Source organism: Chrysochloris asiatica, unplaced genomic scaffold (assembly GCF_000296735.1).
Source record: "Chrysochloris asiatica unplaced genomic scaffold, ChrAsi1.0 scaffold00021, whole genome shotgun sequence".
In the NCBI taxonomy this organism is placed as follows: Eukaryota; Metazoa; Chordata; class Mammalia; order Afrosoricida; family Chrysochloridae; genus Chrysochloris; species Chrysochloris asiatica.
In genome coordinates, this window is record NW_006408539.1 from 24,286,623 (window position 1) to 24,300,001 (window position 13,379).

The following is a 13,379-nucleotide window of genomic DNA, read 5'->3' on the forward strand; positions in this document are numbered from 1 at the left end:
TGTCATTCCCAGGGTGCACTGTTCTCTGTAAACTTTGGAACATGGCTCCTAGTTTACAGAAAATATCCTGCTGACTCTTTCACACTATGTGGTCAGAACATCTTCTAGTCTGTCCACATCGTTTATTTTACCCAGTCAGCATTCCTTTCTGCTGTCAGTGAGGAATTGGCATTTCTCTTTCTGTCGGTAACTAAGCATGTCCATCTGCGTTCTGAAACACGCTCCACCTGCCTCCTTGCGGATCGTTATCCACCAATTACTTCTTGCTGTTCCTGTGTATGATCATGGTATTTACATCAGGAGAAACACACACTAACTTCCCTAAATGACTAATGCTGCTATCCTGACCAAGCTTTCTCCATCCTCTAATCCCCTTCAGTACCCTGAGGTTTCTTTTCTGCCCTGGCCGTCTGACCCTGACCACACCTACCTGGGTAGCTGCCACACTCATGCGCACTGTGGTAGGTGACCTGCTAGTCACAGGTCTCCTGGCTCTTTATGTCCACATAGCCACTCCATCCTGGTCATTTCCAATCTCCTCCTCTGGGACTCATTGCTCTGCTAATTTCGGCCTTCTCTTGAATACTTCAGCTTCCCAAGGAAATTTCAAGCTCACTCATGGCTCCAAACTCCATTTACACACAGAAAACTCTGTGACCCCTAGCTGAGCCACAGAGCCTCATGCTGACAAAAAGGCGTTTCCCACTCGGAGGCTTTCCCAGAGCCCCCGCCCCACGCCCGCCCCCAGCACCTCGAGCTGACTGTCATGGAGTCTCCGTGGATCTTGCGTTGGTAAACACCTTGAGCCAGGACGAGAAGTCCTTCTCCAATTCCACCACAGTCTCCTTACTACACCTTCCTCCTCTTTGTGCCTGCCCAGCCGGAGGTCTCAGCCTTGTCAGCTGCCCAGTGCTTTGCCCCCATGGCCACCACAGCTCACCAGTAAGAAACCTGCAGAATGTCCACAGACGGCCGCCCAGCGGAGAATGGGGTGGGCACCTTGGCAAATTACCACATAAGCAGCAATAAGAGTGCGACGTGCCACAGGGAAACGGAAAAGGAGGAAAACCCTCAGAGCCTCTGTGCCACCCGACCATAAACACGCCTGAAGGAAATCCAGATCCTTCTTATTGAACATGAAAACTGGGGCAGTGCGCCGAATCACTGACAGATTACACTTCTCCAGCGGACGAAAGGGACACAAATGTCAGCACTCCATCCCAGCAGCACCCACGTTAAACCTTCCCTGGCCAGAACTCTAAGGGACCAGGGAGGCCACTTAGCACAAGGGAATCATAAAGTCAGTACATGGCACCTCTGCTGGAGAACACTCATACACTGGGAATTGGAATAAAATGTATAAATACTTAATGCTCACCAATTTTATGAAATGTAAATTTTTAACCACGTATCTTGAACAAAGCACTTACCACAGCTTAGGGATTACGAGCTCAGGACGCTCATCTTTCCAGGTGTTTTTCCAGACCTACCATAAATCAGGAATCCTGGGGGTTAATGTGCCGGGCTGCAAGGTTGGCGGTTCACACTTACCAGTCGCGCCTCAAAAACACAATACTGGGTCGCTATGGGTCGGCACCAATAGAAGGCACTTAACAACGACCACAAATAAGGGAGCACGGTGGCTCCGTAGGATAATTACTGGAATTTGAACACAAGGCCAGCAGTTCGAGCCCACCAGCCTCTCCAAGGGAGAAAGATGAGGCTTTCTGCTTCCACAAAGATTCACCACCTCAGAAACCTTATACAGAGTTGCCACGAGTTGGTACCAACTCAACAAAACAATAACAAACAACCACCACAGGTAAAAGCAAAAAGGTCAGACATTTAAGAAGCAAAGTCAGCGTCTATTTCTCCTCACCTCACCCAGCTTTTCAGAGAACCTCTACAAGAAAGCATCAATCGAGTCCTTCTACAGTGAGGGGTCAGTGCAGACACAGTGTATCAGAGTGGACAGGAGATTGTGTCCTCTATGGCAGTGGCCACACAACGCTTCAAGTCTGCAGCAGCAATACTTTACAGACCAAGCAAATCTTTCCCTCAATGGCTTCTTTCCAAACAGAGAGGCTGCCAGATGCTGCCAGAGCTGGTGCCTTCTACCCACAGGGCCTTCATGGGGTCCAGGCCACGACAGGTGACGCCCATGGCACTTTCTACTCAGACGCATGCATCTTCTTTCCGTAGGATTCCATGATTCCCTTGGAGACTGTCCTGCCACCTTCTAAAACCCACATCCACTCATTCCATGGGATCACAGAAATGGCAGGTGTGAGAACAGCACACAGTGAGCCGCCCGATGTCCAAGTCTAAACAGTGAGACCACGCAAGTGAGGCAGACACCCAGAGGTGCAGCCACTGCTCAGAATCACCGTGGGGCCTGGGGACCACCCGCCTGTGCCTCTAAAGAGAAGGAACTCCAGGGAGCTGTCTGCTGTCCCTCCACTCTTATCCCAGATGGAAACAAAAGTGCTTAGGGCCAGCACTGCTCTCAGTCTCCACACGCCGCTCCACTTACTTTACACTCTTCATTTTGATAGAGACAGTTTCTCAGAAGCTGCATGGCGGTGCTTAACTCTCTAATGAAACCGTCCTCCTGTGGAAAGAAAAAGTACGTGAACCCATGAGCATGCCGCACAACCCACGCTTTACCCACACGGCGCTGCCTCTGCTCCCACACACTGCCGTGCACCCGCCTGAGAAGCTAACCATCTCTGGAAAGGGTTGTTTCTCAAGAAGCTCGTCTACCACCAACAAGCCAATTCCGCTCCATGGAGCAGGGAGGACCGCCACACGGAACAGGCTCCATTCTCCTCTCAACAGAGTGAGGCATGTGTGGTTGGTTCTCAGTCACTTCAGGTGAGGCCTGACTTCCTCATAAGCTCTGTGTCCAAAGAGGATAAAGGAAGAGAGACGGGAGGAGAAACCGACCCCAGCCTCCATTATCTGAAATACGGTGCTCAGTGTCTACTTTGGAAGAAATGAGTCTTTCTTCAGCACACAAAGCATTCAGTCTCTCCCTCAGCTGATACGAAAGCAGAAAAAAAAACAACTTACAGCCAGAGGGGCTTCAAAGAGTTTGTGGGAAATTTCTATTACCATGGAATTCTCTTTTTCCACGAACTTTTGAAGCCCACTCCTACTGCTGAGTGAGAGAGCAGTCAGGAAGCTCAGGAACGGCATGGCCAGTCGAGGCAGGGGGCAGAGCTAGGCATGGAGCCAGGAGACCTCCAGCGGCTTGAAGCCGGTGCCCTGACCCCACCTCTGTGGGCCTGTTTCAACAGTGTTGTAACAATTCCATCACCTGTAATTCCATGACACAGTGTGTAAGGACAGTCTCCACACTGCCACAGCATGCTACCCAGGTGGAGAGTGAGAGGAACAGCCAACGTCTGATGAAGACTTAGAGCCTCAGAAACCCTGTACAGCGTCACTATGAGTGGGAACCGACTCCACAGCACGCAATCACCACCACCAGCCCCAAAAGAGTCTGGGCAGCGCAGTGGCTAATTCAAAGGTCAGCAGTTTGAAGACACCAGCTGCTGTGATGAAGAAAGATGTGGGGTCTGCTTCTTGAAGACTCCAGCCTTGAAAACCCTCTGGGACAGTTTTACTGTCTCCTTCAGGGGAGCTATGAGGTGGAATTGACTCAAAATCAACCCAAAACCCACCAAACTGGCTAATGTAGAAATCTCTATTTTATCTGTCCCTCCTTTCTTCTAAATCAGACATTTCAACCAAACGCTGGTGTTGCTGGTGAAACCCTAGAGCGCTGGGAAGACGATGTTTACATACCTCCCTCCTTTACCCCAGAACGACAAAACTCAGTCACCTTTTTTTTCAGGGCTGCTTTCCCAGGTCTCAGAGACTGTAGGTTCAGTTGTGCGTAAATATGCTTCATCTGCTCCATGCAACTGTCTATGAGACCAGCTGAAAGGCAGAAACTAACAGTCAAAAGAGGATTCCATTCTCACAGAGGTAACACAACACCATCACAGTGCAGCTCTCACACCTCAAATTCCTAACCAACTTCATTATGCTCAGGGAGAGAGTCAAGAATCACGGAAGAGACTACACTAAAGCCTACTTGTTTTCACGATTCTAAATAAGACGCTCCCAGAATCTGTTCTAGGCACGCATACTTTGTTTTCTTTAGAATCCTGGTGTGGCCCTGTAGCAAAATGCGCTGAACCACAAGGTCAGTTTGAGCTACAATGTTGGCAGTTCAAACCAACCAGCCACTCCTCAGAAACCCTAATACATGGTCACTTTGAGTCCGAACGACACAATAGCACTTAACAACAAAGTTGTTGTTCTCAAGTGCTGTTAGTAGTAAATCACAGCTAAAATGGATATAGTTGATAATGCTGTTATTCACTTTCAACTCTAAGACATGTGTTCCCAGATGTCCATATAAGAAATGACAGCATTCTACGCAAGAAGTTTATGTGAAAATACAAGACCATTTCAAGCAGCTATAATTACCAGTCAAGCTATGTGTTTCTTTCAGGTGTGCAATGATTTCCTGGTGGGTATTTTGCTATTACTGTGGAAGTGAGAAATGCACTACCTTTGCCGCTACTTTGCTAACTGCAAGGTTGGCGGTTCAAACCCACCAGCCGCTCCACGGGAGACAGATGCAGCAGTCTGCTTCCATGAAGGCTGTCAGCCTGCCTAGGGAACTGTACGAGACTTCTACTCTATTCTGCAGTGTTGCTAAAGTCAAACTGACTTGATGATAACTGGAATTTTTTTTTTCTTAAATATTTATGCACAGACTCTTTAGGCTAAGAATCATTAATTACACAACAAAAATAATCTACATTTATAATATTCTGAGATAGCGTCCTGGTGTGGCACTGTAGGATATGCACTGGACCACTAGCTGAAGGTTGCCGGTTCAAATCCACAAGTAGCTCCTCAGAAACCCTACAACACAGTGTCACCATGAATTGGAACGGAATCAACAATACTTAACCACAACAAGAAAACATTCTGATTTCACAAAGAATGCACTGTTTTTGTAAGGAAAGTTCTTTTTTTTTGTCCCAGTGACACTGACATGGTGCTATAAGCTCTTTACCTATGAGTTCACAGGAAGTTGGACAAACGGAGAAATGCATCAAGTGACAACTCGCCACAGGACATTTCTGTGCTGTGCACCTCACCTTTAAGAGCGTGTCTCTGGGCCCTTCTGCTGACGGCCAGGAGTGACAGTAAGGTCCGGGCAGCAACTCCTTTCAGGGGATCTCTGGAGGACTTCCCTTCATAGCACTGCAGAGGACAGAGCACAGCTGCCAAGCAGAACAATTTCATCTGGAGCAGGACTGTTTTCAGTGAAAGACGCGTCCTACTTAAAAGGCACAGATAGATTTCAGCTATGCGATGACATTCACTGGAGAGGGAGACAGCAGGAAGATCTGAGAATGCGCTGTGGATAAAACTGCCACAGGACTTCAGCAGATGGAGATTCCTGAAATCAACTCTCAAGATCTCATCATCTTAAAATAATTGAAAGTACTGGCACACAGTTAGCGTGTGCACTTACTCAAAGCCATGAGGCCACACGTGTATATGTGTGAATTGTTAGAACACGTACTGGGCAGGAGAATGTCCTCACTTTCTTCCTTCCTTCTTCTCAGACAATTCCCCTCCTGCCATCCCCACTCAACATGCCCGTGTATCTTGGATTCTTTGGATCTTCCAATCTTTCTTTTCTACAATAACAAGGACCATTAATAGGGCATATTTTGCCTGAAAAAAGTACTTCCTAGATTTTTTAGACTTTTAACAAATATTTTATTAAATCATGAAAATACTAATATCTCAGTTGACTTCCTTCATACATTTGAATTTGTGTTTAAAGTTGTTATTATAAAACAAACTAAACATTATAAAAGGTTAAGTTCATCAAATTGTAGCAATTTACACTTGTTTCCTTTATCAAACATTGTTTATATTCCTCTAGTTGAGTTCTGATTATCAAGCCATCGAGGCTACGTTAAATGGGTACTATCTGCAAGTTTGGTCATTCTTGTGTGTCTCCCCTCATTTCATATCAGCTGGACGGTTTACTCTCAGCTCTAGCCCTATGTGGCTATGTCCTTGTCCATGAGCTCAGGAGTCCCCGGGTCTTGCCTCTCATCGGAACAAACAGCCCTTCCTCTTCTCTCTCTCATCTCCAAGTCAATGGGAGTCTATGGAACACAGTTGAACTGAACTCATTTCTTCATTGCTGGCTTTTCCCCTCTTCCACTCACCAGTAAACCAATGTGGTCACCAGCAAGCTTACATGTCTGCTCATGTGTTCCTTTTGAGTTTCAGTCTTAGAGGGGGGCCTGTCTTGAAGGAACTTGATTGCTTGCCCTGATGGCTTCCCGGCGAACAACCTGCGTATTCTTGTAATACACAATCATGCTGCCATCTGTTTTTCTTGGGAGGGGGCCTGCTGATGTTTCTTTGGAGATATATATCCTGTTGTTCTAGCTGTTCCAGGCTGGTCTGCTTGTCCTTTCTAGTGGGAATGTCCCCCTCAGAAGGATCTGGATGGGGCTCAGGATTCTACCTAAGGCCCTATACACTGCAAAGGCTCCTCAAGAGGCCTATTTCACTGGGCAAGCTGTAGAACCCCTTGTAGGTATTCCAATCAGTTATAGGCTGAAGATGAGCTTACAAGCTTTCTGTAATCCTGTTTCCCAACATTCCTTTCTATCCCACTTAAGTGTCTGTTTTATAATAGTAGGCAAGGGAAACCAATATTCATAAGACAGTCAAGCATCTTAGCATTATTTCCCCACTTCAGACTATGCCTCGATCCCTGTATCACAGAGCCCTGTTGTTCCAAGGTTGGGCATACATCACTATTTACCTCTGTCCCATTTAGCTTTTAAACACTTTCAAGAGGTCTTGTGCAGCAGATTTGCCTAATGGATGACTCTGCTGGTATTTAAATTACCGGTGACAGAGGTTCCAGCCTCACAGACACACAGCAGCCATCAGATTACAGCACGCTGACAGACGCATGGTGGACCTTTCTCTCTGGGCACTATAATATTCCAACTTTGGGAACCCATTTCAGGTGGGTATGTGGCTGGAGGGTGCAGAGAGCTGCATCTCATTTCCACGGTTTGGGGTCAATGGGCACTGTCCAAACAGGAGTGAAGACCAAGTTCCAGAGGTACGGAATAACAACTGCAGAACAATCAGCTACAAGGGGTGGTCTCTAAGAAAGACCAAGGTGACAGATGACAGATGTCACATGTTTCAAGTAAAAAAAAAATTAAACTATCTGGCGCTGGGAAATGTGTCCATAGTAAAAAACGAACTCCAAAAACTAACGGAAGAAGCGAACAGGACTGACCGGGAGCAAGTCCACACACTGTTCAACTGAGGACATGAAGTCAGAGTACATGATTCATCCACACAGCCTTTACTGTGACAGAGGAAGTGGCTTAGGAGGCGTACAGGGTGGCTGGTGGGAGGAGCCTGTGGGGGAGGGGGGGCAGCTGGTTAAGAATGAGACTCCAAGGCCACATGGCTGAAGAAACAGCCAGCCAGCAAAGGCCCAGAGGAGTGAAAAGCAAAGCTTGGGATACAGAGCAACTTGACATCTTGTGACTGATCACAGCTAGAGAGGAAGTAAAATAACAGCACAATTTACTCAAAGCTAACTCTTTTTTAAATTGAATTCCATCTGCACATGAAGTGGTCTAGGTATCTCAGGTCAAAATCTTCCTGCTTTCGTTCCAAAAGGCCATTAATGTAAAGAACAGTCTTCCTACTTACAGTGAACAATTGTCAACACAATGAGCATTCATCAACACAGAGATGGCTCAAAAACGTAAGCCTTCTCTCCAATAGATTTACTGTTGGAATTTATATTCACTCAACATGAGTGCAAAATACATTTTCTAAATTCTCATGTTCCCTTCCAGTATTATTCTTAGAGATCAAATCAACATAAGCAGCAAAATGAATTCAACAAGCGACTTACAGACATAACCAACTAACTACATATAGAGAGATTTTCACAGATTTGGTTACCAGCTATACGTGTTTGTAGCTGAAACACACTGAGCATCTTTACAAGCTAGGCTAAGGACAATATCCATTAAGTCAATGTGCCCAACCCTTTCCTGTCCAAAGATACACACACACTGGCTCACAAAACAAACACCAACCTTGAGTAAATGTGCCCCCTTCAATTATCAGCTCTATGAACTCAAATGGCCAACATTTTCCCAAAAACAGAGAAGCAAGGAGGGGAAGGGAGTCTCAGACAATGCAAACCGAACAAATGGAATGGAAGTGACGAGAAAGCTAACACCTTGAGAAAACAGTAACCAATGTCATGGAACAATATGTATAAAAATTGTTAAATGAGAACCTAATTTGCTGCACATACTGTCACCATAACACAATAAAAAACATTTTTAAAAGACAGTTCATAGGCCACAGAAGACTAGAGTGTAGAGTGAAGCGTCCAGCTGATATGAAGTGAGGGGAGATGCACAAGAACATCCATACTTGAAGATAGTACCCATTTGACCTGGCTTCAATGGCTGGATGATCAGAACTCGACTAGAAGAAGAGGGGAAAAAAAAAAAAAAAAAAGAACCTGCTACAATTTGATGAACTTTAAGCCATGGTATTTTCAATAACCTCATATGCATGCAAAAGCTGGACAGTGGCTAAGGAAGACAGTAGAAGAATTGAATATTGAAAGTGCCATGGACTTCCAAAAGAACCAACAGATCCATGTTGGATGAAGTACAGCCAGAGTGCTCCTTGGAGACCAGGATGGCTAAGCTTTGTCTCTCATACTTTGGACATATTGTCAGGAGGGACCAGTCACTGGAGAAGGATATAAGGTTTGGTAAGGTGGAGGGTCAGAGAAAAAGAGGAAGACCCCCCAATGAGATGGATCGGCCAAGTGGCAGCATCGATGGACTCAAGCGTGGCAACAGTAGTGAGGTTGGCCCAGGATCGGGCAGGGTTTCGTTCTGCTGTGCGGAAGGTCACTATGGGTTGGTACCGACTCAATGGCGCCTAACAACAACAACATGGTGGATGTCGTAGCTCAAAAAAGGGCACAAATCTTTACAGCGAGGATCACTCCCACCCCCTCAGTACACACGGTTGACAGGGCTGGGCAACTTGGACATTGGCTACACAAAATGGGGCGTGGGGGGATACAAAGGCAAGAAGTGACTGACATACAAGTTTTCAAGAGACAGCCTTGTTGCAGACAGGGCGGGGGAAGGTAGAGTCTTCACTGAATGATTTCCAAACCTGTTGGAACAGGGCTAATGAAATGAGATGGGGATAGGACTCTTGTGGTACAATAGTAAATAATTGTTATCAGGACTGACTGTGAGGGTCGGAAATGTAAAGGCAGATGTTTTGTAACAAAAGGAACAGAGTAGTTAATTCTGCAGTCCAGGAGCAGAGGACCCTGGTACCATCAAGGGAGAAGAACGGAGTACGGGACCCTACCCAGAGAAGCAGTAATGCCAGAAATGGAGGCAGAGATGATGACGTGACTGATGGAGCGGCTGGGGACTCTGGACTCAGGGAGGGAGAGGGGCTGTGTGAAGATGGCCGGAAGACAGGCCTGTGGGGTGTACCCTTTGGTTGTTTGATGATGATGCATGGAGAGGATTGTAATCATTGCAATGAAATGAAATACGATAGGATGAATATAAAACTGATGTTCTCCCATGTAAACCCACGTAATTCACAATAAAAACTTTTTAAAAAATAGATAGTCCAAGTTTCTTGGGGAATATTCAAACCATGGAATCATCTCAGACAGAAATGATCAAACACAGCCTTCCAGGTTCTGTGAGTGGTGAGCAGCGTGCCTTCCCCACAGGACAGCAGCCCTGTAAAAGGGACTCTGCCAAGGTGTTTGAGTTGAAGGAAGGCAGGGGTGAGACAGGGTGGGTGGGGGCGGGGGGAGGGTGCTGCTGAAGCTAAGCAGTGATGCCGTAGAAACCCCTCATTTTGCATTGGAAGAACTGCATCACATGAGGGAAAATGATTTGTCTAAAACCACTCATCTCTTTCAGAATGGCTTTAAAGGACACTGAAGGGCCCTGGTGGTGCAATGGGTTCAGCACTGGGCTGCTAACGAGAAGGTGAATGGTTGGAATCCACCAGCTGCTCTGTAGGAGAATCCATTTGACAGCAGTGGGCTACAGGACATCAATTGTAGACTCATTTTCTCCCGATAATTTAAAGTTACCACAACGAACTTTTCATCACGCCAGACTCCTAAGCTTTCTATCTTTGACATGGTATTCAAAGTCTGACACCATGGTGCGCACCCTCCTGATTTTCATATCAAAGTTGATTTCCTACCACCTGTTTCTTCTTATTATTTCCTGGCGACTGAATGACTTTCCTATCTCAACAAACATGCAGTAAAGTATCCGTCTGCTCTTAGAGCTCCTACGGGCAAGTCTGCCTTTGAACAGCACACCCCGTCAGACACGGACAGCACTTCAGAGTCTATAGGAGCTTTTCAAGTCCCCTCTGCAACATTACAAGAGGACTCGAGTATGTGAGAGTTCTGGTGAGGCAGTGTCGGAACAGCACTGGACTGCTAACCCACCGTCCGTCCCACAGGAGAAAGCTGAGGCTGCCTGCTCCCCTAAGACTCACAGCCTCAGAAACCCTACACAGGGGCGCTAGGAGGTGGAATTGGCTTGATGGCAGTGGGGTTGTTGCATTTTTTTTTTTTTACCATGAAAAAGACAAATACAGAAAGGCAATTCCAAGGAGGTGCCTTATCTACTCTAAAGGGTAAGTAGAGGCCCAGTGTGCCCACCCCCTGCCAGCTCAGAAGCAGGTGTGGAAGCCAATACTCCCTCCACGGGCCAGGCTCAGACTGGGACAGGCGGTGCCCTCATCTCACCCCGGCTGCTTTGTCTGCATTCTGAAGAGTCAAGTCTGACACTCAACACACTCCAGTAATCAGAGCAGAAATCTGCAGGGCCCAGACTTCTGCAGCCAGAGAGCAGCGAGATCTCCACATTGGAAGGAGCGAAGCGAACCAAACAAGTCCGCTGACAGGCACAGCCCTAGCGTTCTTGTGAAACTGCAACAGTCTGACTGGGAAAGGCAGGAAACCTGCTCACTGCACACTGTCCTACCTTCCCATCCTTCCGTGAGGATACAACAATCCTAACATCTGGTGAGTATTCGAGAAGGGCGTTCTTAACATGAAAAACCTAGAATCACTTCCATATGTAAGAAACAGGTCTGTAACTTAGGAAACATTTCTCTGATATTTTGTAAAATTACTCACAAAAGAGCAAGCTGACTTTAGACTGGCGATGAACAAAACCCTTGGTTCACGCTTGGAGGTTGGAAAAACTAAGTTTATACAGAATTTGGCAGCTGTGCTTGGAGAGGGGGCCATTTCCTATAGTCACGTCAACAAGTCCGTTTCTGCACACAGCCATCCAGGAAAACATCAGGTCCACAGAGCTCCAGGGAATGGCATCGTGGGGACTATATCTTCAGAGGTGTACACGTAGCTTACTAAGGCGATACATCTAGTCCACGCCTACACTCCTGCATTCGCCTTTACAGGTCACAACGGGCACTAGTTTCACAGACTGCTGGGGTAGGGCTCAGCCTTATGGACTTCTCTGAATAGACACAGTGAGCGTAGTTATTTGTTTTTTTCATTCAAATGACTAAAACAATTGTAGGACACTGAGACAGAATGTCTTACAAATAGGTAAGTAAAAGTTTGGGGAAATTAAGAGATGGCTTACCTGAAGAACTGCTTCACTCAGCTGCTCTAGTGATTTCTGGTTTTCCTTAGTCTTATCCAGAAGCGAAGTCACCGTGGGACTGTGGCAGGGATGGGTCTCCTCCTTACTCCGGAGACGTCGCTTAGCTTCTTCAGTCAGGAGAACAGACAGGAACTGCAGGCTGGCAGTATGGAGCGTAGGGCACGTGGCAGACAGCCCCACACACATGCAGAGCGTATCTAAAGGAGGCACGGATTTCACACCAGGCTGATGAAAAATGTCTCCCACAGTTTAATGAAGAAGAAATGAATCGAATAAATTGGAGTCATTAGTAATGCTACAAGCAGGGATTTCTATGAATGGTCACTTTTATGAACTATGTTTCTCCTAACATTATCATGTGGAAGCACGGAGGCTCTGTAGGGACTGGACTGCTAGCCACAAGGTTGCCAGTCAGAGGTCACCAGCCACTCCACGGGAGAAAGATGAGGCTTTCTGCTTCTGCACAGACCGTCAACTTCAGAAACCCTGTACAGGGTAGCTGTGAGCTGGAACCAACTCAGCAGCACCTAACAACACCACCATTATCAATAGCAAAACTATGTGGTGTTTGGGTCATTATTACATAAAACTGTGTATTCTATGGGAGGTTTAGAATTTAATGTCTATTTCATCACTAGAGTACTAGTCCCAGGTTGTTGCTAAATGCTGCCAACTCAAAGCAACCCTGCATAGGATTTCCGAGTGGCTGGTGGGTTTGAACTACGAACTTTGTGATTAGCAGTCCAGTACTGAACCTCAGCGACACATCAGGACTCCAGGTCAGCTGTCTTAAATCGAGGGTTCAGAAAGCTTTTTCTGAATAGGTCCAGAGAGTAGCCCTTTAGCTTTGCGACAACTACAACTCTTCAATTTTGCCGCTGGACGATGGGACCCAGCAGGCTGGCCGTGCTCCCCACAAACGCTGACCAATGAGGCGGAGGACCGATGGGGCCAGCAGTCTGAGTGCCCCAAGTAAGGGCATGCTGCTGCTTCAAGTTTCTGACTGTCAGGAAGTAAGCTTGTGCTTCCCCAAGGACACAGGAGGAAAACTCGGTTCTGTAATACAGTCAAGGTGCCCACAAGGCCAGTACGCCCTGTGTGGGGGACACTGGATTCTTACATCCAGATGATGGTGAATTCTGTGCTTCACTGAGTACACGTCTCCCCACACATCTGAAGTCAGAAGAGTTAAAAACTGTGTCCTGCATCTGTTTATAGAATGACCAACTGATAAAGTATGTGTGGGGCTGTGGGAGGAGGCAGTTGAATTCGTGGATAACTTGGAAGTTTAAAAGAATTCAACTTTGAATACATTTCAACAGGTTATGAACATTCATGTAAAACGGTGCTGATGACTAGGTTAAAATGTACAAGTGAGGAAACTGAGGAACGGAAGAGCAGTTACTTTAAATAGTCCTGTGTGGGGCCCCTGAAGGAAAAGCACTCCACCACAAGGTCAGTGTGGACCACGGGTCAGTTTAAACTCCTTGGAAACCCAGTAAGGGGTCACTATGAGTTGGAACCGACTCGACCACACTGAACAACAACAAAATTCTA

General features: G+C 46.6%; 1 protein-coding gene across 1 annotated transcript in view; it reads right to left on the minus strand.

The window, feature by feature from the left end:
• RTTN (rotatin) overlaps window positions 1-13,379 on the minus strand; it is a 162,450-nt gene that overhangs the window by 10,637 nt on the left and 138,434 nt on the right. Inside the window, exons 40-43 of the mRNA XM_006837552.1 lie at window positions 11,802-12,019; window positions 5,184-5,289; window positions 3,848-3,945; window positions 2,534-2,611 (exon numbers count right to left, since the gene is read on the minus strand). Coding sequence (XP_006837615.1) covers window positions 2,534-2,611; window positions 3,848-3,945; window positions 5,184-5,289; window positions 11,802-12,019 — 500 coding nt within the window. The remainder of the gene's footprint in view (window positions 1-2,533; window positions 2,612-3,847; window positions 3,946-5,183; window positions 5,290-11,801; window positions 12,020-13,379) is intronic.